Consider the following 26,652-nt stretch of genomic DNA (forward strand, 5'->3'; position numbering starts at 1 on the left):
CTAGCAACATCCCCCTGGCTGTCAATTGAAGCAGCCTTCCTTATGCTCATGTCTTTAAGATTTGTTCAACTACAGCCCCCACAACACCAGCAACAACTCTGTTCTAAGCTGCTGGCAGACTGAAGGAAAAGCAAAATACGCTGATATGCTGGCCAGCATTTCTTAGAAGTGCTGCAGCTCCTTGTCAGAAAGCTCTGATCAAAAGTATTGCAGGCAGTGATTAGATTTCAGCAGACAGATTCTTTGGGTTTTGCAAAAGTGCGGTCACTTGCTTCTTCTTTAGCCCTTTCATCAGGAAATATGGATCCAAAATACAGTCAGCCCTCTGCATCCACAGATTCAAGCATCCACGGCTTCAAAATACAGTGGTTCCTTATTATCGGCTGGGGTTTGGTTCCAGGACCCCCAGTGGATAACAAAATCCATGGATGCTCAACTCCCACTAAATACAGCATCATAATAAAATGGGGTCCTTTATATATTCAGGGTTTGCTATTTGGAATTTATGCTTTGATGTTGCCATTTTATATAAGGGACACCATGTTACTATTCCATTGTATTGAATTGGACTTGATCATCCATGGATATTGGTATCCATGGGTGGGGGGGGGGGGCTGAAACTGAATTCCAGCAGAAACCGAGGTCCCAATGTAGCTATTACATTGTAAAACCCTAACAGACATAGTGTCTGCATGGGCCAAAATGCTCCAGATCAACCTGGACTATTCTGGCCCTGAACATGCCCCCCATTATCTTAGGCACACCATTGCAATGCCAAGCGGCTGTTTGCATAGGCATCCCACTGTGCCACCCATTGGCACCACCGCTTGTATGAATCACTTCTTGTGAGGTCCAAACAAGGCTAAATTCATTTTTGTTTCATATACACCTTGTACACATAGCCTGGTAGAATTCAAAGATACAGGTGTGTTAGTCTGTAGAATCAGTATGCAGAGAGATCTTGTAGCACCTTTGAGACTAATTGAAAGAAAGAAATTGGCAGCATGATCTTTGGAGTTCATTGCACTCTAAGTAAAACGACTTATCCTTGATGGCATACAGTCACTTTTGGGGTTAAACGTGGGTATTATCACATGTAAAATTGCTGCCACTGCCACTAGGCAACTAAACCTGGGTCCCAGCCACGGTCAGCCGGACGCTTTGCGAAAACAGCATGCTCCCATTTTTGCAAAGCGGCCAGCTGAGCGCATCTGGGACCTGGGTTGAAGTCGCCTGGCAGCAGAAGCAGCAACAGCAGTAATTTCACATGAAATAATACCCCAAAAGTGACAGTATCCAATCAAGGATAAGTTGCTTTATTTATGCATAGGATCTGAGGAAACAGACTTATGTCAACAAAAGCTCATGCTGCCAACCGTTTTCTTTCAGTTAGTCTCAAAGGTGCTACAAGATATCAATACATACATAGCCTGACAGTAATTTTATACAATATTTTGAGTAATGTTGTGCATGACACAAAGTGTGTGGTCAATGAACTATAAGGAAGCAAAGATGTCACTATTTCAGCTACTCATGAAAAAAGTTTTGGTTTTTTGGAATACTGTGCATTTCAGAATTCTGGTTAAAGGAGACTCAACCTGTATCTGTATTTGATGCTTGGACAAAATGTACCTGTACCTGTATTTTCAGACTACATTTCTCAGAACCCCAACTGACAGCTGGGGATTCACAGGTATGTAGTCCAAAACCACAACATTTTTCAAATTTAGATTCCGCCCAGCTTGGCCCCTGGACGGGGTTTGTGTTCCCAAAAGATTTATCCCAGAAAGCTGTTCTTTTCTCTTTGTTCTGAACTCCCCAGGATTTGTAGGATCCAGCCAGACCTGGCTGCAGAAAACCAAATAACCTGACAGCCTCTCCCTTGCTTGCGTTCAGCTTTCCAAAAAATCAAAACAGAGCCATTTTTATGATCGTGCATTTCAAACAGAACCGAAGAAGCCCGAGCCAAAAGGGAAAGAAAGAGAGCCAGGCAGAGGAGGGCAGGGAGAGGTTGTAGGAAAGATTCCAGCTCCAGACTTCCTCAGGCTTCATCTGCACTGCAGAATTAATCTGTTCAACACCGCCTGAACCGCCATGGCTCAATCCTATGGAGTCTTGGGGTTTGTAGTTTTGTGAGCTATTTAGCCTTTTCTGTAAGAGAGCCCTAGTGCCACAACAAAGGACAAATCCCAGCATTGAGTCATGCTAGTTAAAATGGTGTCACACTCCATTATTTCTGCAGTGCAGACACAGCCTCAGACATAGCAACAATCCTGATATTTTCATAGTGGCTTTTAACAAGTCACTCTCTACCTCTCCTATTTGGAAAAGTGTCAGGGAGGCTTTCAGAGAATGGGGTAATCTCAGTATGTAGAGAGTTTCCAGACCTGTGATTCTCAAAACACTAGATGAGAGCCATGCTAGCAGGGGATGATGCAGATTTAAGCCCGACAAATCTGGAGACTATGTCCAGAGCTGTGGTACTCAGACTTCACTCCTCCGAATGTTTTGGACTTCAGCTCCCAGAATCCCTGACCATTGGCCAAGCTGGCTGGGGCTTCGAAGGGTTTACGCTTAAAACTTCTGAAGGACTGAAGTTTGAGAACCACCATTCTAGACTCAGCTTGTTGTTTTTCAAATGTTTTGGACTACAACTCCAATTGTTCCTAGCCAGCATGGCTTCCAACCAGGTTTCCCACATCTCAGGACCAGGACTTCTCTGATCCTCTGGGTGAGAGGGAGGAATCCTGAGATGAGAGCATAGCCTTGAAAAGTGTGTTACTCCTCATATGTTAAACATTGGGGTTTTTTTCTGAGGGGCATCCAGTGTGCAACCGTGGTTGATGCTTAAGATATCATGCATAGGGCTTCAGCATTCAAGAATATGAGGGGTACATGCAGGATTCCCATCAGTCATAAGGTGGAGATTTGACTCTTGTTTTCTCTAGTGGAAGCAGGACTAATAACGCAAAATAAGCAAAGATATGCAAGTATTCTCAATCAACATGATATAGGAATTCATCCCACAGAGGGTGAAATTGTAAGATCCTGTGCAGAAATGGGATTTGGAAAGCTCCTTTGTACTTTTGCAATTTAGCGAAAGTAAGAAGGAGCTGGTTTTGATGACTTTGCATTCAAGTTATTTTCACATTATTTCTTTCATGCAAACGTCATCTGAAAAACATCACACAAATGCGGGTTTTTTTCAACTTCCTGTTTGGGTTAACCTTGAACGTCGTCTGAAAAACAACCTGCAAATGCAGGTAGTTTTCAGTTTAAATTTAGTTTCTGCACAAGATTTGTCCCAGGTGATAAACTCCACAGTCAAACTGTACATACTGTGTCCAGAATATTGCCTCTCCTTGAACAAAATATTTGTCCAGTCCTGGCATTTCACACACTTACTGGTTCTTTTCCAGCACCAAAACAAGTTCTTTGCCCTCGACTGTCACCGCCACCTCTCCGCGGGCAGGCGATGGCATCTGTGAAAGAGAGACAGAGAAAGGAACTCAGCTTGCTGAAAATAGCAACAGGTTTTTAGAGAGGGAGGCTTTAATCTAGGCTTCCTCTGCCTAGACAGGCACAACTGGATCAGAAGAATCGGAGGAACAGAGCAGCGTTTGGAAATAGGGTTGCTAGCAGGGCTGGCTACTTTAAACTAGATTGTATTAACTATTACGGTTGGCCCTCCAGATCCACAGAATTTTTATCCATGGATTCAAACATCCATGGCTTGAATATATTCCAAAAACATACTGTAAATTCCAAACAACTCCATTTCACTATGCGGCTGCATTTAATGGTATTTAAGCATCTACAGACTTGGGTATCTACAAGAGATCCTAGAACTAAATTCCAGCAGAAACCAAAAGTCCACTATATTATTATTATTATTATTTTAAGCCTGGCTGTTATTACTATTTCCCAGCCCTCTTACTAGAAAATCAGTGATGTTTATTGGTATATCTTGACCATATAGCAAAGTCCAATAACATCCGAAATCCACAAAACAGTGATACCTGGCTTCTTCATCAGGCAAAGGGTGTTGAAAATCATACAGGAGGAGAGAAAAAATATGATCATGTTATCCTCAAGCCTACATTTTGTCAAGACTCTGCCTGGAAGCAAAGCTGATTAAATGAATCTGTTCTCAGTTCAGGTAAGACTGGACTGAGGCAACCTGGATCTCGAGAGAAGCATCTCTTTTTGTCTTGCTAATGGAACTTAATTTTTTTCCTGGAATAGCCACATGGCCAGAAGGAGGAGGGTCTGGCAAGCATGAATGTCCCTCCAAAAACACCTGAACCGGGAATAGCAACATCTTGAGACCTCCACAGCTGCATCCGCACTGTAGAAATAATCTGGCTTGGCATCACTTTAACTGCCATGGCTCAGTGCTATGGAATTCTTGGAACTGTCGTTTTGTGATATATTTAGCCTTCTCTGTCAAAGAGCTCTGGTGCCACAACAAACTACAATTCCCACAACTCCATAGCATTGAGCCATGACAGTTTAAGCGGTGCCAAACTGGATTATTTCTGCAGTGTGGAAAGTCATCCTATCAACAACATCTGGAATTTGCTCTTTCTCTTTTGGCCTTCTACTTTGCCAAGGATTGTTGTCTTTTCCAGCAAGTTATGTCTTCTCATGATGTGTCCAAAGTACAACAGTCTCAGATTAATCCTCTTTGCTTCCAGGCAGAGCTCAGGCTTAATTTGCTTCAGGACCCATTTACTGGTCTTTTTAGCAATCCACAGTATCCTCCGCACTCTCCTCCAGCATCACATCTCAAATGAGTTGATTTTCCTCCTATCAGCTTTCTTCACTGTCAAGCTTTCATAACCATATATAGAAATAGGTTCTGTGATGGTGATCTTTGATGTTATATTTGATGTTTTGCTCAATCTCTATTAATTACATCATTTCTGTATTATACATTCCTGTAACCTTTGAGAATGCTGCAGAAGGGATACTGGAAAGCCTGATTCCAGACATGTGGTGCTTGTAGTGGCAGAGGGGTGGCATTCAGTCGGGTGACCAAATGCATAAAGACTTATGCAGGAGCAATAGGGGCATCTAGATGCCAAAGAGGTAGCACAGGAGGAGATCCTCACATTGGGTGGCAGAGGTGGGGATACGTGGAAGCCCTCACAAGTGGTGGCAGCCATAGGATTATTATTATTATTATTATTATTATTATTATTATTATTTCTTGCCCACCTCTCCCCATGAATCAAGGTGGGGACAACAACAATTAGTAATCAACAACATCAGTTTAAATGCATGGATTAAAATACACATCAGTTTAAAAGGACGAATAAGGTGCGCACATATAAAAACAATCCACATCTAAAATTCATCATTTAAAATTCACAACTTAGAAATCATCTGCCAGAAGAGCCTAGTCTTCAATGCTGTTTTAAATCCAGACAGCATATTCAGCTGTCAAGTCTCTTCCAGCAGGTCATTCCACAGTTTTGGGGCGGCTGAAGAAAAAGTCCTCTGACTGACAGTTGCCAACCTAGTCCTGGCTGACTAGTCAATGTCTCCCAGATGATCTGGTAGGATAGGTAGAAGAACCTCTCACAAGGCTATTCAGCCCAATTTTGGGGCTCGGAAAAGGACACAAAGAGGGCCACAAAAGAACAATGCAACCCTGGGATCACACTTTGCCCACCCCAGCACCAAATTGAGAACTCCATTTCAACAGCTGAAGAGCACAAGCTGTCAAGTGATGGAGGTCTATTTCCGTCCTGCCTGGAAAACAAAATGTTTTCTTTCACGATTCAGAAGACAGCAATTATGGGACAGAGTCCAGAAGGAGTGGGTTGGACAGGACCCTCCCTGTTCCATGTGCATTCCAGGCTCAGAGAAACCGACATGTGGGCCATTCAACAAAAGCTGCTCAGAAGATGGGTTGAATGGCACATTCCCTCTCTGCCAAGCATAGACCACAATGGCTTATTCTTGTAAAGCTCCTCTACCAGGAAGCCAGCAGAGAAAGACTAGGGACTTTATCACACGGGGAAAATTGGAAGGTACACCAAAGGTTAATCCAAGTTATTTCATGTAAGTTCGCAAAAGATTTTCAAACGACGTTGCATGCAAACGGAAGGCAATCCAAACGCAATCAGGAGACATCCCAGGAATAACTGAATTCAGAAAAATATCAAATTTATAAATCTTTTTCCACTGCTAATTTGCAGTAAATTCACATTTGTGTTAGTATGAAATGCATCTCCAGTTCGGCCGTGGGATTACTGTTGGCCATGGGATCCTGTCCTCCCTGTGCATGCGCAAAACCACGCTAATTCAAAATCAAGAAGCCGATGGGTGTGTGACAATTTCATTCACATTCACACTACTTTGTCTTTCGGATAGATGCTGTGTTCATCTGTGCGTGTGATAAACTACTACATAATTTCTTGCATTTTTGGATTGCCCCCCTTTCTTCTTCTTTCAGGACGGTGATACAATCCTCCATATGAAAAAGTTAGGAGCATATGTTTAGTCTATATTCGGAAGAGGTGGAAGACTACAAAATGATTTTAAAAAAATTGGACAACAAATCTCAGAATCTTCCCAGTTTGTGCATATCCTCCATCTCTCCCATTGAATCCTCTGCCATCCCACTTTCTCAGCTGCTTTTAAAATGTCCCAGTTTCTTTCTCCTGCTCCCACCTTTCCTCTTTGTCCCCAGCTTAGTTCCATTGTTGCCAACTGATTTCAAAAAGTAGTATGCACTCCATTAACTCAGCAGTGGAAAGGAGAGGAAGGGACAGAAACATGCCCTTCCCTGTTGGCTTAGGCAAAAGCAAACATCTGCACCCTTTCCTCACTTGTGTGTTTATCCTCCTTAACAGATTTTGCCATCTTGACCACATTATGATGTTGCTTGGCTACATGTGTCCCAGTTTTCACCTGCAAAATATTGGAGGGTATGATTCTGGGAGGGAACCAGCATGGCACAGTGACTTGAGTGTTAAACTAGGACTCTGAGGGACCAGGGTTCGAATCCTGCTCAACCATGGAAACTTGACCTCGGGCATGTCACATGCTCTCAGTCTCAGAGGATGGCAATCGCAAACCCCTGGAAAGGTTTGCCCTAGGGTCATCATACATCAGAAATGACTTGAAGGCACCCAACAACCACAACAATGACTCTGGGAGTTGTTATTCAGAAAAGAACTATTTCAAAGTTCCAGCCACAATAAACACACTTTGCACACTTCAAGGAGGTTATGCAGAAAGAAGAATTATGCAAGCCTGCTTTTAATAGTCCAGTCCCTATCAAAGGTCAAAAAGGGCCAGTGGTTGGGAAGAAACAAACAAGTAATCCATGGCACCCACCAAAAAGAGGGGATTTTGTCTCTCATCCGCTCCCCTTTGTCTCTGGGGCTGTTGCCACTCTACAAAATTAATGCAGTTTGACACCACTTTAACTGTCATGACTTCATCTTATGGAATCCTAGGATTTGTAGTTTGCTGGGGAACCAGAGCTCTCTGATAGAGAAGGCTAAATACCTCACCAAACTACAAATCCCAGGATTTCATAGCGCTGAACCATGTCAGTTAAAGCAGTGTCAAACTGCATTAATTCTGCTATGTGGCTGCAACCTGGGTGACTGCGGGGACATCTACACTAGAAATAATGCAGTTTGACACCACTTTAACTGTCATGGCTCAATCCTGGGATTTGTAGTTTTGTGACACATCAGCACCCTTTGGCAGAGAAGGCTAAAGACCTTGTAAAACAAGAAATCCCTTGAATCCATAGGATGGAGTGACAGCACTTCGAAGTGATGTCAAACTGCATTATTTCTACCGTGTAGATGCACCCTGTAACATGCAGAGGCTAAAAAAACAGGCACCGCAGCTTCCAGGCTCCAGATGACAAACAGGTGCTCCTATTAAAGAGAAAAAATAAGAATAACTGTAAAACCAGAAAGGAAGAAGAAACCACCGCCTCTGCCTCCAAGGCACATATGAGTCTGGCAAGCTCTGGCTGTGGTTGTGGAGACGTTGCAGCAGTTTCTACAGCAAAGACCTCCACACATTGCAGAACGGCAAATCTGCCAAAAAGTGGGGAGGGGTTCCCCTCAAATGTAAAATCAGAGGAATCGATGCTGGAAATGAAGAAAGGGGGATGCAAACATCTGGCACGTAGCTAAGTGGCGGTTGGGCTACTCCACCCTTCTCCTGAAAACCAACAATGTTCAAATGACTGTGCATCTGCTAATGAGCTTACTTATCACTTATGTAGACTCAAGCCAATTGACTCAGACTTAAGTCAGACGCAGTGACTTGACTTGGACCTGGCTTGGCAAAAATGATACACTGGCTCGATAGTGACTGACCAGCTAGTGCCATTCGCTTTGAGCAGCAGGCTCCACCTGCCACCAAAGGCAGCCAATGCGTTAGGCAATGGGTCTGAGGTGGAAAGATCCTTCTAAAGCTTTGGAAAAGTTTTAGAAGGATCCTCTGATGTTCAACGGGAACAAGCTGCCAAGCAGACCTCAACCCCCACCTCACGCCCATTGCCTAACATGTTTGCTGTTCCTTTCCAAAAATGCACCCCACGTTAAAGGCTGGGCCCCAGACTTGAGGCTTGACTTCAGACTTGACTTGAAAGTATCTTGAAAGAGCTTGAGATCTGTGTGAAGTCTAAGGCTTTCAAGCCCGGCGTCCATAGTTTTTTGTGGGTTTTTCAGGCTATGAGACCGTGTTCTAGAAGAGTTTTTTCCTGGCATTTCACCAGCAGCTGTGAGCGGCATCTTCGGAGAATGCTGGCATGGAAGAGAGTGGGAAATATATACTCTTTGAAAACACTGAAATTCTGGACCATGCCAACACCTATCAGATCAAAATGCACAGGGAAGCCATTGAAATCCATAAGAAAGTGTGTTCCACTGTCAAACAGCTCTTACTGTCAGGAAGTTCTTCCTAACGTTTAGGAGGAATCCCTTTTCCTGTAGCTTGCATCCATTGCTCTGTGTCCTAGTCCCTGGAGAAGCAGAAAACATACTTGTTCCATCCTCAGTGTGACATCCCTTCGAATACTTAAACAGAGCTATCATAATCATGTCACCCCGTAACCTTCTCTTCTCTAGGCTAAATATGCCCAGCTCCCAAGGTCTCTCCTTATTGGGCTTTATGGTTTCTAGATTTTTCACCCTCCTTTGGAAACACTCCAGCTTCTCAATATCCTTCTTGAATTGTGGTGACCAGAAATGGACACAATATTCCAGATAAACTCTGAGCAAAGCAGAATAGAGTGGTACTACAACTCCTCTGGATCTAGACACAATACTCCTATTGATGCAGCCTAGAATTGCACTGGCACACTGAAATCCCATAGAGTGAGAGATGGGGTCCCTGGTGAGGGAGACTGAGGCCAGATTGACCACTGCATCTCCATCCCACCGATCCCAAACTCGCTTTGTCTGCTGCTGCACAGAGAACCCAGGCTGACAGAGCTGAGAAAGATTAGCCAGCTCTCTGTGATACATGCCTGGTCAGCACAGCCATCCTGGATCAAATCCTGGAGCACAGCTGCTTTCCAGAGTAGTTATGCACCATCCAAGAAAGCACAACTGCAAGTGAAACAACTACTCCACTTATGCAACCCTGTTCTGAATCATGGTCAGCTTAGTACAACCACATGCATATGGGAAAATATGTGCACATAACAACCCACTGACAGGATGCCAGTCTTTTTGGTTTGTTGCTTGTTAACCAGTCATCATTATTATTATTATTATTATTATTATTATTATATTTACTTATATACCATCTTTATCCCAATATAGGGGACTCAAGGTGGTGTACGGTCACATTCCTCAAACAGATAGATACCAGTGGACCATCACTTCTGAATGCCCCCAAAACTGGAATCTCTCTCTCTCTCATTTTCATACACACATACACACCTACCTTGGAGGTCTTTAAACAGAGGCTGGATGGCCATCTGTCAATGGGGATGCTTTGATTGCGAGTTCCTGCATGGCAGAATGGGGCTGGACTGGATCAGGGCCCTTGGGGTCTCTTCTGACTCTATGATTCTCTGATTCCATACACACAGAAAACATTGCTGCGGGTAGCAGTGTTGTCCATATAGAAAAGTAAAATAACATCCACAAAACAGTGTAACAAGCAACCAAAATGCACAGACCCATGTTTGCAAGCTTTCAAGGAAATGAAGCATTTTTTTGTGTTTGGAATTTAATGGAATTTACTCCCAGAACCTATGTGGCCAGAAGGAGGAGTGGCCTGCCTGCACAGATATCCCTCCAAACCATCTTTCCAACAACTGCATGCCAATATATACAGTAGGTCTGTGAGTAACATCATACACACACACGCACACAAATTCTCTTGTATGATTTATAACACCTTTGCCTGATGAAGAAGCCAGTGGAGCTTCAAAAGCTTGCAACGTGTATTTTGTGCATTTTGGTTGGTCCGATAAAGGTTTCACAGTTTTGTGGATTTTGGATTCTATTGTACACAGAAAGAGAGAGTCTGAACCATATGGAAAGGCTTATGGAAACCAGATGTGCTCCAGAAAGCCTTCCAGAAACTGACACTTCCAGCCACAGATGGAGTTGCTCTCCAAACCTAATCCTGACACAACATTGGCCTCCGCTTCACCCTTGGCGACCGGCCTGGTTGGTACCGTCTTGTTCCCAGCACAGTCCCCATATTCCCAAGGAAGGAAATCAGATCCCCTTTCAGCCTCTGGCCCTGTTATTCTTCTCTCCCCAACCCCAACATGCCCTTCCACCGCCACAGTCACTGGGAATTCTTCAAGCAAGAGCTGAATCCATCCCGAGAGGCTGAGGTTTCAGTTCCCAGCAATTCCCAGCCCCCTCCAGTTCTCCCCACTGGGCCCAAGGCAAAGGAAAACAATGGGAAGCAATAATCGGAGGTTTATCCGAGCCCCTCAATGGGAGGAACAGTGCCAGAACGCAACAAGAGCAACAACAAAGAGCTGCCAAACCAGCAAAACGAAGGACAAAAATTGAAAGAACTGTTCTTATGGATGGAGGCAACGGAGAGGGAGGAGGCATTTGTAATCAACACACACAATGTCACCCATTTCCTAGAATCGTCTCAGCTCTCGCTCAAAGTTTCAAACTTTAGAGATGGTTGAAAGGAAACTGCCTTCTCTGAGACAATGTCAAATATGTTTGGCTCAAAGAAGTGAAGTTTCACCTTCATATTGCATTTTGGCTTAGCAGTCTGGTGAATGAAGATGGCAGCCATGTAACTTTTCACAGCAACTTCCATAATCCTCAATCTGCAGGGCAACTGGCCAAACTGGTTTCTGAATCCTGGAAGCTATAATTAAAAAAGAAAAAGGGAAGATCCTCAGAAGAGGCCCTTCTCTCAGTCCCACCATTGAGTGTGGGACTATGACTTTCGAGACCAGGGTTCAAATCCCATCTTGGCCATGTAAACCAGCTGGGAAACCTTGGGCAAGTCACACACTCTCAGCCTCAGATGATGGCAATGGCAAGCAATGCTCTCCAGGGTCAAAGTCCATCACTCAAGCAACTACACCACGCTGGCTCTCCAAAAAGGGATGACAACAACAACAACAACAACAACAACAACAACAACAGCTGTACGTTTTCTCTCTGGGCAAAGATAATGATTTTTCCACTCTATTTTGAAGCCAAACTAAGAGAGCTCTTGGGATAAGTCAGGCTCTGTGTCCAAATATATGACAAACTACCCATCCCTGTTGCCTGAAGACCAGGGGGAACCCATCACTGCTCAAAATGCAAAAATGCATTCCCTTCCTTAGCCAAATGGAATTGGCTCCTGACTCTTCTCAGCTCTTAGCAAGCCAGGCAAAAGGTCTCCAAAGGAACCTCAGAAAGTCCCCACCCAGCACCCTCACTCTTTTGAGTCATTCCCAAAGAACGGCCAATTGAGTCAGGCCTGGTATCTTAGCTTGGGAAAGGATGAGGACTGTAGCTGAGAAATGAAGACGTATGGAAGAGGAGATAAACGGAGAAAAGAAGAGGAAATCCCCTAGTGGTGCTTGGGGCAGGCCTAGACTGGAGAAAACTTAGATTCCTGTTGCAAGCTGGGTTTGTCTTCTAAAGACAATTTAGAATCATAGAGTTGGAAAAAAACCTCAAGGGTTATCCAGTCCAACTTCAATCTGCCATGCAGGAAGACACTGTCAAAGCACCCCAACAGATGGCCATCAAGCCTCTGCTTCGGTACCTCCAAAGAAGGAGACTCCACCACACTCAGAGGTATCATGAACTTGCTCTCTGCTGGGTTTGGGTTCCAGCACACACACACCCTTTTGATACCAAAATTCATGGATGTTCAAGTCCCGTTAAATACAATGGCACAGTAAAATGGTGTCCCTTACACAAAATGGCAAAATCTAGGTTGACTTTTGGAGAATATATATATATTCAAACCATGGAAGCTTGAATCCGTGGATAAAGAATCCATGGACTTGGAGGACCAATTGTATAATGATTTTTAAGATTATTATTTAAAACCAATAAATGGATCCTAGAGCAAATCAAGCCAGAAATCTCCCTAAAAGTCAAGATGATTAAACTGAGGCTGTTGTACTTTGGCCAAACCAAGAAACAACATGATTCCCTAGAAAAGGCAGTAATGTTTGGTAAGGTGGAAAGTGAGAGGAAAAGATGAAGACTGCATTCCAGATGGACTCCATCAAGACTTGGAGGTCTCTCATCTATAAGTCAAATTCGACTTGACAGCAGTTAACAACAAGAACTGATCAGGAAAAGAGAAGCTGTACCGTTATTTGCAGAAGAGGTCTAAAAGGCCAGAGGTTTCCATCTTTGAGTTTCCTGCTCTGAGACCTGCACAGATGTGCTTAGCTTTGATTCTCAGGTCTAATCTGCACTGCTAAAATAATGAAGTTGGACACCGCTTTAATTGCCCTGGCTCAATGCTATGGAATTCTGGGATTTGTAGTTTGGGGAGCTATTTACCCTTCTCTGCCAGAAAGCTCTGATGCCACAACAAATTACAAATCCCTGGATTCCATAGCACAGAACCATGGCAGTTAAAGCAGTGTTAAGCTGCATTACTTCTGCAGTGCAGATTAGACCTAGGAGTGGAGAGTCCCACTTTTTGTGGGGGGGAGGGGGAATCATCAAAGTGGGATGAAGTTGGGGACTACGCGGTGGCCTAAGGCCAGCAAAAACCCCTTGGGAGACAACAAGGACCACAAGACACACTGCATCCTTGCCTGCTCTGGCAGTCCAGAAGCCATTCTCTTCTACAAAGAAGAAACAAGCACTTGGGGGGGGGGGGGGGGCTGAAGAAGCATCAAGAAAATGCAAATGGGGCATTAAAATAACCCTCTGCTTGCCATCTCCTGCCCACATGCTTATTCAGTTTCCTCTGCAGCAGTGTTTCCACTCAGCAGCTGCTTCCTTCACAGCCTCCCCATTTCTCAGTCCCATCATTGTCTACATGTCTTTATGGGTGTAAGGCAAGGATCTGCCACCCAGGCCTTGCTATGCCACAACTTCCAGCTTCCACCAGCTGCCCAGGTCTTGGGCAGTCTGTGCCCTGGACTGCTTTGCCAGGATGCTTGTTGCCATGGAAACCTACAGCTGCATCCTCCCTGTTGCTTTCCTTTGCCAAGCCCAGATCTTGCCAGCTGCTGAGTTACTCAGTGCCAGCTCATGCCGCTTACTCACTTTACGCTGGTGCCACTCTGGCATCCTCCCAGATAAAGAGCTGGCGCTTGGCATCAACATTGTGGAAAGAGGGAAGGAGGGAGGGAGGGAGGAGTGAAATGTTGAAGGCGGCACCTCTGGGTGCTAAATTTTTACAGAAGCCTTCCTCATCCCAGGAGATCTCAAAATGGATTGATCTATTATTTATTTATTCCTTCAATCTATATTCCCCCTTTCTTCTGCCCAGGGACCAAGGCAGCTTAGAAACTTTGAAATAAAAATCTGACTAAAGCGAACCATGACTAACATGGTCAATTGTTTTCCTTTCTTTCTCCTGTGTCATTTTAAACACTTTGGCCTGATGAAGAGGTCAGTGGAGCTTCGGAAGGCTTGAGACATGTGCAAAACGTGAATTTGGATTGGCCCAATAAAGGTGCCACTGTTTTGTGGTTTGGGATGATCCTGTGCGCCTTCTACAGCCCCGACCTAAATCTAGACCAGAAGGAATTTTTAAAATAAATTATCATGTATTTCTGGCCAGCTAAAATAGCTGTAATGCCTAGAAAGGAACCAGCGATTCCATCTCCATTCTCTGTAATTTGCCCCCTGCAACTGAGGGTTTGGGCCTTTGGGAAATGTCAGCAAGGAAGTCAAGGGCTGCAGGAAGAAGCGAAAACATGAACAGAAGGAGCCTCCATGCCTGGCCCCAAATTATACCCTCTCCATTGACTTCCCAAAAGAATGCACTGAGGACACCGAGGAGAAAGTAAAAATAAACCCTACAACTGCCCTACATTCCCTGGTCACAACCACTTTGGGGTCTAAATATAGACTCAGAAATGAGCCGCTCATGTCCCTGCTCTCCTTTCTTGCTGAAATGCAGAATGAATTGAACAAGCCAGTCCTGCAAGTCCCCATTAACCAAGGCTGGAAACCTGTGGGTTAGTCCCAACCAGAGCAGAGAGATTCAATGCATTGCAGAATGGCAAATCCAGTTGGTTCAATGGCTCTGTTCTAACCGGGAGTAACAATAGGATTTGGGGTGCATCTACACTGTAGAAATAACGCAGTTTGGCATCACCTTGAGTGCCGTAGCACCATCCTATGGAATGACATGTTTCCTATTTTAGACTATACCTTCCAGAATCCCTCAGCAAGTTGTGCTTTGCACAAACCAACCAGACACACAACATGTTGGATTCTGCGCCATTTCGTCTGCCTCAGGTTTAGATGCTGCACTTCATGTTCAGTTCAGAGGTTGGAAAAGTGTCCTGTCTTAAATCACACTTCCCATATTCCCCCAGCAAGCCATGCTTCGCAGAAACCAACATTTTGTGTTACTGGGTTGGAAACAAAAGTATTTTCTCCATCATGTCCTCCTTAGGTTTGGATGCTGCACTTCAGGTTCAGTTCAAAGGCTAGAAAAGTATCCTGTTTTGGACTACACTTCCCAGAATCCCCTGCCAGCTGAATGTGCTGACCAAAACAGGAGACTTTTCTGAACCCTGGTGAAAACAGATGCTCTGTTAAATGTGTCGCACCAATGGCAGCCAGCATTGGGCCCATCATTCCCAGGTTGTTGTTGAGTGCCTTCAAGTCATTTCTGACTTAAGGTGACCCTAAGGCAAAACCTATCATGGAGTCTCTTGACACGTTTCTTCAGAGGGTTTGCCATTGCCACCCTCTGAGGCTGAGAGAGTGTGACTCGCCGAAGGTCACCCAGCATGTTTTTATGGCCAAATGGGGATCCAAACCCTGCTCTCCAGAGTCATAGTCCAATGCTCAAACCAGTACACCATGCTGCCCAGGCATGGGAGCCTTAAGCCTTTCCTCCAAGTTGTCTCTCCCCTCAATTGCCCCTATTGCTCTGCGTCACATCCCGTTTCATGCTTCGTGCTATTTCTCTTCATGCTTCGCTTTACTGGAACTCATCCCCACCCGACACACTTCCCATTAATCCACTTATGGAGTCTTTAAAAGGGAAAGAAAAAAATTACGACTCATTTTATGTCTGATCGGCCAGGACCTCTTCCCTCCCTCCTGCACTGATCAATCCTGTTTTATTTTTCCTCCAAGTCTCCATGCGCTGGGTGTGATTTTGCAGAGGTCTAATGTTTCAGACGCCAGATGAATCCCTCCAATCGTGAGCATTCCTAATGTCTGAAACTACAAATTCTCTCTCTTAGTGCTTCCAAGAAGCCGCAAAGGCTTCCCAGAAGCTGCAAAGGCAAAGGCTGCCTTCAGAAGGACTGTGTCTCTTGCTAAATACAAACGCAAATATCTCAAGCCAACAAAGTGATCCATGCAAGCAAGAGGGAAGAAACTCAGGAACTGAGAGCAAATGTCTCTCTGTCCCAACCTTGTGAGAATGCAGGAAAGCAAAAGATGACAGCTGTTTAAGGGGCTCAGGCTTTCTCCATATCCAAATTCACTTCTCCTTCCCCCTTCTTTGCAGAAGATTCAGATGCAGCTGCCCCACCTGAACCATCTCATATCCTCCAACATTTTCATAGAGTCATAGAGCCACTTTTCCCATAAGTGTGCTATGCAAACTGGTGCACATATTTGCACATTTGCATTGACGTTTGTGTTCACTTTCCTGCACATAGTCGCATCCATTCACACCTATTCTCCCAACCTCTGCAGAAAATGTTATTTGTAACCTTTTATTTCTCCTTCCCGTTTAACAGTTTTCTCTGTTGTTGCCAGCATACTTTTCATGTAATGCTTCTTGTTATTATCACACCTGGTAACTGAGTTTAACTAAGATGTGGCCTCCTGGATGACATTTCCCTGTATTCTTAAACAAGATATTTCAATTTACGTCCTATCTGTCACTTTCTTTACATGTCCATCCGGTGACATCTTTAAACATTTGTGGGAGAGGACACAGCTGTACCAATAAGTAAACTTATAATCTTACATAACGTGATGTAATATTAGACTTTAATGTGTCGTAATATCTTGAAAGGAGAAAAATAAAATTATGTATCTTGGTCTAGAGCAAAATTAATTATCAAATATATATATATTAATATATTGAACCCATGGATGCTTGAACTGATGGATAAAGAATCCATGGACTGTACGTCTTGGTCCTCCAAAGTCTCGACACTTGTATAAAGAGGCCTCCATCCTATTGTTAATCCCAGCTAGAGAACAGGCATTGAATCAACTGCATTTACCTATGTGTCGGCTCACCATTAACTCCATAGGTCTACTTTAGATGGCAGTAACCAACAGGATTCTATCCAGAAAGAAACGGGAACCAGAAGAAGATCAAAAACAAGGCTTTACGAGCATCTCAAGAGCAAAGCCTACCTCTTCCGCCACGATGGCATCTCGCCTGTTGCGTCCTCCCAAAATCCAGCGAGGAAAGACAAACTCTCCTTTTGGGGACAACCCTGGAATCAAACAACGAAAATATCATTCCGAGCTGCATCTGAAGAAATTGGTTTATATCCACAAAGGCTCATGCTATAATAAGGGGGGAAATCAGTTAGTCTTACATTCCCTTTTTTCCCCTCTTCCTCTCCATTCCTCCTTTTTAAACAATATAATCCAGTTACTAAAGGGAATTCGTATCATTCCTCCTTCTCTGGTGCAAAAGAATATACATAGTCCAAAAGAAAGTGTGTGCGGATAGATAGATAGATAGATAGATAGATAGATAGATAGATGATAGATAGATAGATAGATAGATGATAGATAGATGATAGATAGATAGATAGATAGATAGATAGATGATAGATAGATAGATAGATAGATAGATAGATAGATAGATAGATGATAGATAGATAGATAGATAGATAGATAGATAGAGATAGATAGATAGATAGATAGATTGTGTGTGTGTGTGTGTGTAGAGATGTGAAGGCCTGCAGAAATAAAATGGGGGAAAAACATTTTTGTCCATGTTTTTCCTGAATCATGCTAAAATAAAAGATTCCATAATTGATTTTCTTCCTTTTTTCAATTTTTTCATTTTTCCCCCTAGAAACACACATATATGATATATGTTTGTGTGCCTCTGTGTGTGTGTGTGTGTGTGTGTAGTCCAAAAGAAAGAGTTTTACCTTTGCTAGGGGTAGAAACCTCAAAGAAACCTAATATCAACTGAACATATTTTTAAAAGACAGTGATTAACAACTGCATTGACTGCAACCACATTGTAAAAATAATCCAGCTTGATGCCACTTTAACTGCCATGGCTCAGTGCTACGGAAATCTGGGATTTGTCATTTTGGAAGATACAGTATTTGGCCTTCTCAGTCAGAGAGCTCTGTGCCACCACAAACTACAAATCCCGGGATTCAACAGCATGGAGCCATGGCAGTTGAAGCGGTGTCAGGCTACTTTATTTCTGTAGTGCAGATGCAGCCTCCGTCCATTTCCTAAAACCCTCTAATCCTCTGCCGCAACTCAAAGGAGGGAATCATTCCCATTTTGCATGTGGTCAAACAGAGGAACCGAAAATCAATGCCAAGTCCTCTAAAAAGCAGAAAAAGAAGGAACTGATTCAAAACAAACCAGTCAACAAACCCAGAAGCCCAACTCGCTTCTTTTTTTAGGGTGATAAACTTGCACAGAAAAGTCCAAGAGCCACCACACAGGCTGCATCCGCACTCCAGAAATAATGCAGTTTGATATCACTTTAACTGTCGTGGCTGAATGCTATGAATTTCTGGGATTTGTAGTTTTGATGGGACATCGGCACTCTCTGGCAGAGAAGGCTACATAGCTCACACAACTACAGATCCCAGTACTCCATAGCATTGAGCCATCGCCTTTAAAGTGGTGTCAAACTGCTTTGTTTCTGCAGTGCAGACAAGGCCACAGAGGAGAAGAGAAAGTGTTCTTGGAACCAAGAGAGGAATGAGACAGAAAGGGATGCCTTGCTCTTTGGCTGAGATGCTATCAGAAGGAGCAGAAGTGAAAATGCCCAGGAAATCTATGCCACCCACCATTGGCCCTGAGCGAGGGATTTTTGTTTAATATATTACCCCAGGGGTGGAAAAGGTGCTAAAGCCCTCAAAGACAAATCAGCACCATCATCATCTGATCCGCTGATGGTTCAAAATTCAACTCTAGCTAAGCTGTTAGGGGGAGCCAGCCAGGTGATGCTGCAGCAAAGAAAGCAAATGCTATTTTAGGCTGCATTGACAGAAGCCTAGTTTCCAAACCAAGGAAACTATGATGTTTATTTGTGATTTATTTTCATGTTTGTTGACTGATGTTTATTTGAGGTTTGATCATAATAAATTTATATATTTTAGGGATATAAAATAAATAAATAAGAGGGCTGACCCTGCTTAGCTTCCAAGATCAGACTGAATCTGGTGTCTTTAGAGGAGAAAACACCAACAGGACACCAGACAAAGGTCTTGGGGAGGCCTGGAATTGTTGGTTCCCATTGGGAAGACAGTGCAGTGCTCCAGCTCCAGTTGAACCTCTCCTTCCATGCCAACCCTTTGCAAGTGAACACATGGAAAGGTGCTGCTGGTCCACCCAAGTGACTTGCAGTATTCTCAGTCCATGTGGGAGGGAAAGAGCAGCTGAATTCCCTAGCCTGCCCCCGGAAGGTTTAGCAGGAGGCATCTATCCCAGACTAGACCATATAGAGTCATAATGGAGCACCGCCAAAGCTTAGCAGCTGAGAGAGAGAGAGAGAGAGAGGATGTGAAGAGAGAAGGAAGGAATCCCCCCATAAACAAGCTGAAACATCAGCAGCCACGCAGCCGCACGCAACCAAAGACTGGAGGCATTATTGCACATGGGTGCGCTGCCTGGCATATAACAACCGATCCAGTGTTTCCCTTCTGTGGGCCAAACCTTTTCTAAAGCAGAATTCAAAGATATAGCTGTCTTTGTCTGTAAAATCAGTACATAGAGATCTTGTAGCACCTTTGAGACTAACTGAAAGAAAGAAATTGGCAGCATGAGCTTTCCTAGACTTTAGTCTACTTCCGCAGGTGCATCAGATGCAGTCTACTTCCTCAGATGCATGTAATGCATCTGAAGAAGTAGCCTGAAGTCTACGAAACTCATGCTGCCAATTTCTTTCAGTTAGTCTCAAAGGTGCTACATGATCTCTCTGTGTACTGATTTTACAGATGAAGACGGCTATATCCTTGAATTCTGCTTTAGAAAAGGTTTGGCCCACAGAAGAGAAACACTGGATTGTTATATGCCAGGCAGCTCACCCGTGTGCAATAATGCCTCCAGTCTTTGGTGATACAAGACCTTTTCTAAAGCAGTAGAATATCATTGTTGTGTGCTTTCAGGCTGTTTCTGACGTGCGGAGATCCTAAGGTGAACCCGTCGTGGGGTTTTCTGGGCATGATTTGTTCAGAAAGGGTTTGCTTTTGCCTTCCCTTGAGGCTGAGAGTGAGACTTGACCAAGATCACCCAGTGAGTTACTACAGCTGGCTCTCATGGAATATCAAGCTATCTTCAAATCTGGGACCCCAGTTCCCATCCACCACAGTAAGTCTGGATGATGGGAGGTGTGGTTCATCCACATTTGCTGGACCATGGGATTTGTCCCCAGCTGGGTCCTAGGACAATCCTGTACCCCAAATGGCTTTCTTCCTTTATTCTCTCCTCAAAGAGATAGATAGATAGCCTCTATGAAGAATAAAAGCCGAAAAGCGCCATAAAAACCCTTTTCCTTGAGGAAAAAAAATCAATTCCCAAAGCTGTTGTGGTTGTGAGTCAGCTCAGGCCCTAATAACAGTAATAATAACAACAACTGGTTGTGGGTCAGCTCAGTGCAATAATACAGTGCAATTCAAAAGATACAAAACTAATACATAAAAACAGGATGAAATCATTACAGTATTAAAATAGGTTACATTTTCCATTTCACTTTTGTTGCCTTTTGTCTAGGCTGTAAAAAGTTGTCAGCTGCCTTGGGTCCCATTCTTGGGAGAAAGACTGAATATAAAGGAAACAGATAAACAACAACAAGAAGAGGATTCCTCACCACAATGGACCCCCAACCTGCCTTGTGCCCCAGTCCAAAGAAAAGAAAAGAAAACAAGAAACCCAGCAGCAAGAAAGGGGACCCTGTTGCCTCTCTTCTCTCCCAAAAGAAACCTCCCTCTTTCTCACCTGGGTTCCTATTTCAATCTCCTCCTGAGTCTAAAATACACTCCAAGTTTGGCACCAGCAGCATGTTGTGCTTTGTGGCCACCCAGCTACTTCTAGGGCTGCATCCACACTGCAGAAATGATCCAGCACTTCAAGGGACAAGGGGTCCAGACAATGGGATTCTGAGAGCTGGAGTTGGTGGTGGCACATTGCCTGGAGCCCTTGGCATTTGGAAGTGCTCTGAAATTGGATCATTCCTGCGGTGTGGAAAGAAGGTGCCACCTGGCTCTATCTCCTCAAATAGCTCCCTTGAAAGCCATTCTGGCCCCCATCATCCCTGGCATGGAGAGGATCCCTTGTCCCCACCAACCAAATACCCCAGACTCCAAAAGGAAAACCTTGCTTGCGCAAAGGAAGCGCCTCTGCAAGCTGCACCCCCTTTCTCCAGCCCCCAAACTCTCTCCAGAGCCCCCCTCAGCCCCTTTCCTGGCTTGTCCCATAGAAAAGGAGTCCCTCTTCATTCCTCTCCTAAAGGATTCCCCAAGATAACCCGTCTCCTGCCCAGATGGAGGGGCGCAAAGCTCTCTCTCTCTCTCTCTCTCTCTGTCTCCAAAACCTCTCCAAAGTCCCCTCCAAGCAGCTCACCTTCTCTGCCTCCAGAGGTGCTTCCTTGGCCAGGGAGAAAGAGCAGGAGCAGGAGGGCAGGCAGAGAAAGGGACCCCCAAGGGACCCCCAGGGACCAGGAGTGCCTCCAGCCCTGGAACAGGGGCCCCCTCTCCATCCCAGTCGGATCCCCTCCAGGGCGCCTCCGGGCTGGAGCCTGATGCGCTTTTTACGCACGCCTTTGCCTTGCCTCTCCTCCTCCTCCTCCTTCTCGGGCTGCCCTCCTTCCTTCCTTCCTTCCTCCCTTCCTTCCCTCCTTCCAGCCCTCCCTGCCCTTTCTCTCTCTCTCTCTCTCTCTCTCTCTCTCCTTCCTCCCTTCTCTCCCAGTTTCTTGGCTCAGCTTTCCCTAATGAGAACCACATGGCTGGAGAGGCTAAGAGACAAAAAAACACACACACACACACACACACACATAGAGAAAGAGAGAGAGAAAATGGGTGTCCACTTCACTCCAAGGTTCTGGTAACTCTCCCCCAACTTGCCCCCACAAAGAAATCCCAGACCAGGCTTCTCCCCCATCACACACACACACATTCACACACACATATTTCCAAGAATCCTAGTGTTGCAAGAGACCCCCAGAGGCTATCCAGTCCAACCCGCTTCTGCCCTGCTGGCAAAGCCCTCCTGCCCTTGAGCCACTGTTGGTTGTTGTTGGGGTTTTGGGTTATATATATTGCATAGGTAAACCAGACAAACCTAAGAATCAATTCTGTATTCATGCATATGCATATGTTCAAGGTGCATATTACGTACACACACACACACACACACACCTACGTATATGTAAATGTATATATAAAAGTAAAGGTAGTCCCTTGGTATGAATGTTTTGTTGTAGCTGACTGTAGGGGTCTGTGCTCATCTCCATTCCTAAGCCAAAGAGCTAGCATTGTCTGAGGACTACTCTGGTGGCCATGTGGCCAGCATGACTGCACCAAATACTTTTACCTTTCCACTGAAGTGGTACCCATCTATTTATTTGCATTTGCATGCTTTCAGACTACTAGGTTGGTAGAAACTGGGACTAGTGATGGGAGCTCACCCATGTGGCACTCGGGCCTCGAAATGCCAACCTTCTGATCTTCTGATCATCAGAAATGGCATCTTAACCACTAAGCCACCTCATCCCATACACACACACATACACAGTCAGACCTCCACAATTGTGAATTTGTCATTTGCAAATTTGGTTATTAACGGATTTCATTACTATGTTCTGTCTAGGAATATCTTAGTCCTCCAGTGTGGCTCTTCTGGAATTTGACCATAGAATCATGCTGGAGGACCTAGACACTCTTAAAGAGAACACTTCTCTGGGCATGTGTAGGTCCTCCAGCATGATTCTATGGTCAAATTCCCACAGATGCTGAGCATAGAATTGTGCCAGAGATTCCTAGAGAGGTGTTCCCTCAGGTTGAAAAATCTAGTGGTTGCTTATTTGGGGGTTTTCCACTTTCACAGGGGTCCTGAGCCCCCAACCCCACCAAATGTTAAGGGCCTATTGTATTCCTTTCCCTTATTTATAACCAGTTTTTAATAGAAATCTCTTCCCTTTCCCCTTCTTCTTTAATCTTTCCCCCTCCATTCTTCCTCATCTTCTATTATGTTTCCCTCTCCTTTCTAACCTTTCAAACATCTTATCCTTCCAGTTCTCTTCTTTCCTCTCTAGCTGATACACTCTAACCTTCTAGCCTTTCATGGATGCCCGCCATGAAAGCTTTCGACTTCACATTGAAAGCCTTCAACTTCACTTTTAGCCTCTATTTGTTGTTGTTGAGTGCCTTCAAGTCCTTTCCAACGTATGGGGACCACTTCATTACTTTCTGAATTCTGCATCTAAGCCTGTTCAGCCCAAGGGAGTATGCTCAGTCTTAGAGAAAGTACAACCTGTGCTGCATAGAATCATGCCCAAATAATGTCCTCACTTCATTTTGCCAGGTTGATTGGGTCTGGGAACCCTATCCTGGGATTTTCTTGGCAAGATATGCTCAGAGGAGGTTTGCCATTGCCTTCCCCTGAGGCTGAGAGCATGAGACTTGCCTAAGGTCACCTAGTGGCTTTCATGGCCAAGCAAGCAGGGAACCAAACCCTGGTCTCAAGATGCATAGTCCATCACTCAAACCCCTATGCTACATTGAGTCAACCTCTGTTTAAAAACCTCCAAAAAAAAAAAAAGGAGCCCAGTTCTCTCACACGTTCTCCAAGTCCAAATGCATCTGAGGAAGTTGACTGAAGTCTAAGAAAGCTCATTCTGCCAACTTCTTTCTTTCCGTTCATCTCAAAGGTACTACAAGATCTCTCTTCATACTGATTCTACAGACTAACACAGCTATATATTTGAAGTGCCCCTTGTGGATGACAATTCCCAAAATCCCTGGCTGGCAAGATGCTGGGAGTCAGAGTTGTCACTAAGAGGTGCCAGAGATGCAGACTGCACCGGATGACAACTCACTGGGGTGTCACCTAGTGGGTTGGTACACCCAGTGAGACTAGCAAGACTACTGGGCAAGTGAGAAAAGATGTAGCCTCCCTTTCATAGCCAGCAGCTGCACCAGACTCCAAACAGGCCCTCCAGAGGATACAGCACTGTCCTCAGCAGTGGCCACTACTGGGCAGGACCAGTGCCTTCCCTTCAGAGTCTGGCACAGGCTGCTCAGGAAGTAGCCACACTGTATGCTAAACATGGCCTCTGGAGACTGCAATGGTCTGGTCAGGTGGCCAGACAAGGGGTCAGTCCACATACACACACACACATACACACACACAGTCTCCACCACCACCACAACCTTTTCCAAGCCCTGCACTGGGTGACACTGTGATGCCACTGCTGGTAGGGTTGCCATATCCTGCCTGGGGGTGGGACTTTCCCGGTTTGGGGTGTGGCCACACGGTCCCGCCCCAGTTTGGCCCCGCCCCTGGGACCCCCCACCCCCCCACCGACGCCAGGCAGGGAAAAGAGCCTCGCCTCAGCAAGGCTTGTTCCCTGCTTGGCCTCCTCCGCCGGCCAGGGAGGCGGCCTGGGAGGGCCAGGGGAAAGGGTCTCGCCTCGGCAAGGCCCTTTTCCCCTCCCTTGCCGCTTTCCCCGCCGGCCACGGAGGCTTCAAGGCAGGGACGAAGGGTCTCGCCTCGGGGAGACCCTTTTCTCCCTGCCTTGAAGCTTCGTCCTCCGGCCAGGGAGGCTTCAAGGCAGGGGAAAGAGCCTTTCTTCTTCTTTCTCCTCCTCCTCTTCTTCTGTCTCCTCTCCTCCTCCTCTTCTTCTCCACCTCATCCTTCCCCTCTTCCTCCCCTTTTTCTTCCTCTACTTCCTCTTCTTCCTCCTCCTCCTTTACCCCCCCTCCTCCTCCTCTTCTTCCTCCTTTTCTTCTTCTCCGCTTCCTCCTCCTCTGCTTCTTCCACTCTTCCTCCTCTTCTGGTTTTTGGCCAGAAAGGTAAGTACATTTCTGCCATCTGTCTAGGAATAATGCCAAATGTCCTCCATTTTTATCATGCCTAAGAAACATGCATTTATATGAAATTTTTTTTAAAAAACCACCAATTTTTTGAGCGTCCTCCATTTTTTCAAAATGTGTCCTCCATTTGAAATTTTGTTCTACATTTGTCCTACATTTCTCCCAGTTTGGAGGTCCTGACCTATGGCAACCCTAACTGCTGGACATGTTTGCTGTTGTTGTTGTATGTCTTCAAGTCATTTCCAACTTATTGCAGCCCTAAGGCAACCCTGTCCTGGGGTCAGAGGAAGTTTGCCATTGCCTTCCCCTGAGGCTGAGAGAGTGTGCCTTGCCCAAGATTACCTGGTGGGCTTCCATGGCTGAGCAAGGAATCTAACCCTGATTCCAGAGCCGTAGCCAAACGCTCAAACCACAATGCTGTTCCCACCCCTCCAAGAAAGGAACTTTGCCCAAACCTTAAATCTCCTCTGAATAAATCTGGCTGAGAAAACTTTAGCAAATGGTTGCAAAAAGAGAGAGAGAATTTTAAGCTACAGATTGATTGTTTTAAATTGCACCCATTGTGTTCGTTCTTTTAAATGGATGTTATGCATTTTAAGGGGTTTATGTATTTATAACTGATGTGATCTGTTGTGTATTAATTTGTTGTTGTTCCCCGCCTCAATCCATGGGGAGAAGCATGTAAGAAATAGTAATAATAATTGCAGTTGACGCGAAGGAATAGTTGGAGTTGACTTGAAGGCACATAAAAACAAAACGAAAAACGATTTTTTGTTGTTGCACGCCTTTAAGTTGCTTCCAATGGATGCTTTATTACTTTCCAAACTCTGCTTCTAATACTGATCTTGCCTCATCTTGCTTGGTTGTTTGGGGCCAGTTATGGTACAGGTAAAGAAAAGCCCACTGTGCATGTTCAGCTATTTTTGTCCAAGCCTGTTCCAGTCCAAGTCCAAGTCCAAGTCCCAGTGCATCACAAGCTTTGCAGTTTTTACAGAAACAGGTATTCTGTTTTGCCCATAGTTGTGGTACATGATCATAATTTGAGTGACACCTTGGAGTACCTCTGAACACCAGTGCACCAAGCCAATCGCTTGATCATTCTGGCAGGACAAAATATCCAGAGTAAATTTGCCAAACAGTGAGTACAGAGGCAGCTTTTGCAAGGTGCTAGTCCTTGGTGAGGTTTATTAAAGGACCAGCATGGACTCAAGTGCCATTGAGAGAGCTGGAGCCTGAATGCATACCTGTGTCCATGCACAGATATGCCCACCTAGGCACAAAAGCATTCCATTTTAGTAAAGAACTCCAACACGCCTTCTTTCCCTCTTTTAGTCAAGAATATAACTTCTTGTCATATTTTTCCTTCCTCATTTAGTGAGGCCACACTCCTAAGTAACATTCGGCATGACAAAGATGCCTGTGACCTGGAATGGAGACATGTTGGTTTGCAAAAGAGGGGTCCCTGTTGAGATTCAAATGGACTTTAAATTTCCTGGACTTTGCAAATCTCCCTATTGCCCCATGGCCAGAAGGAGGAGAAGCCTGTCTGCAAAAGATATCCTCCCAGTCATAACACCTTTACTAAGGACGGAAACAACATGCAGGCACCTAACTAACATCTCCAATTGTGTGTTCCCCCCCCCTCCTGTTTGGCTTGTAACATCTTGCCTGATGAAGAAGCTCATAGAGCTTCAAAAGCTTGCAACAAGTATATTGTACATTTTAGTTGGCCAATAAAGGTATTGCTGATGGATTTT

The 26,652-nt window shown here is 44.8% G+C and overlaps 1 protein-coding gene across 2 annotated transcripts in view; it reads right to left on the minus strand.

Annotated features, from left to right (window-relative positions):
* Positions 1-21,648, minus strand: part of LOC149313277 (disintegrin and metalloproteinase domain-containing protein 33-like) — a 79,967-nt gene extending 58,319 nt beyond the window's left edge. The window contains exons 1-3 of one of the 2 annotated variants that reach the window (XM_089526399.1): positions 21,426-21,648; positions 17,010-17,092; positions 3,406-3,482 (exon numbers count right to left, since the gene is read on the minus strand). In XM_089526399.1, the coding sequence (XP_089382525.1) occupies positions 3,406-3,482; positions 17,010-17,092; positions 21,426-21,561 (296 nt within the window). In that variant the 5' untranslated portion in view covers positions 21,562-21,648. Of the gene's footprint in view, positions 1-3,405; positions 3,483-17,009; positions 17,093-20,801; positions 20,889-21,425 lie in introns of those variants that run through there. The other variant, XM_089526400.1, reaches the window with a different exon arrangement.
* Positions 21,649-26,652: the final 5,004 nt, after the last annotated feature.

Source organism: Sceloporus occidentalis, unplaced genomic scaffold (genome assembly GCF_023333645.1).
Source record: "Sceloporus occidentalis isolate IW3139 unplaced genomic scaffold, rSceOcc1.0.p SCAF_5, whole genome shotgun sequence".
Lineage (NCBI taxonomy): Eukaryota > Metazoa > Chordata > Lepidosauria > Squamata > Phrynosomatidae > Sceloporus > Sceloporus occidentalis.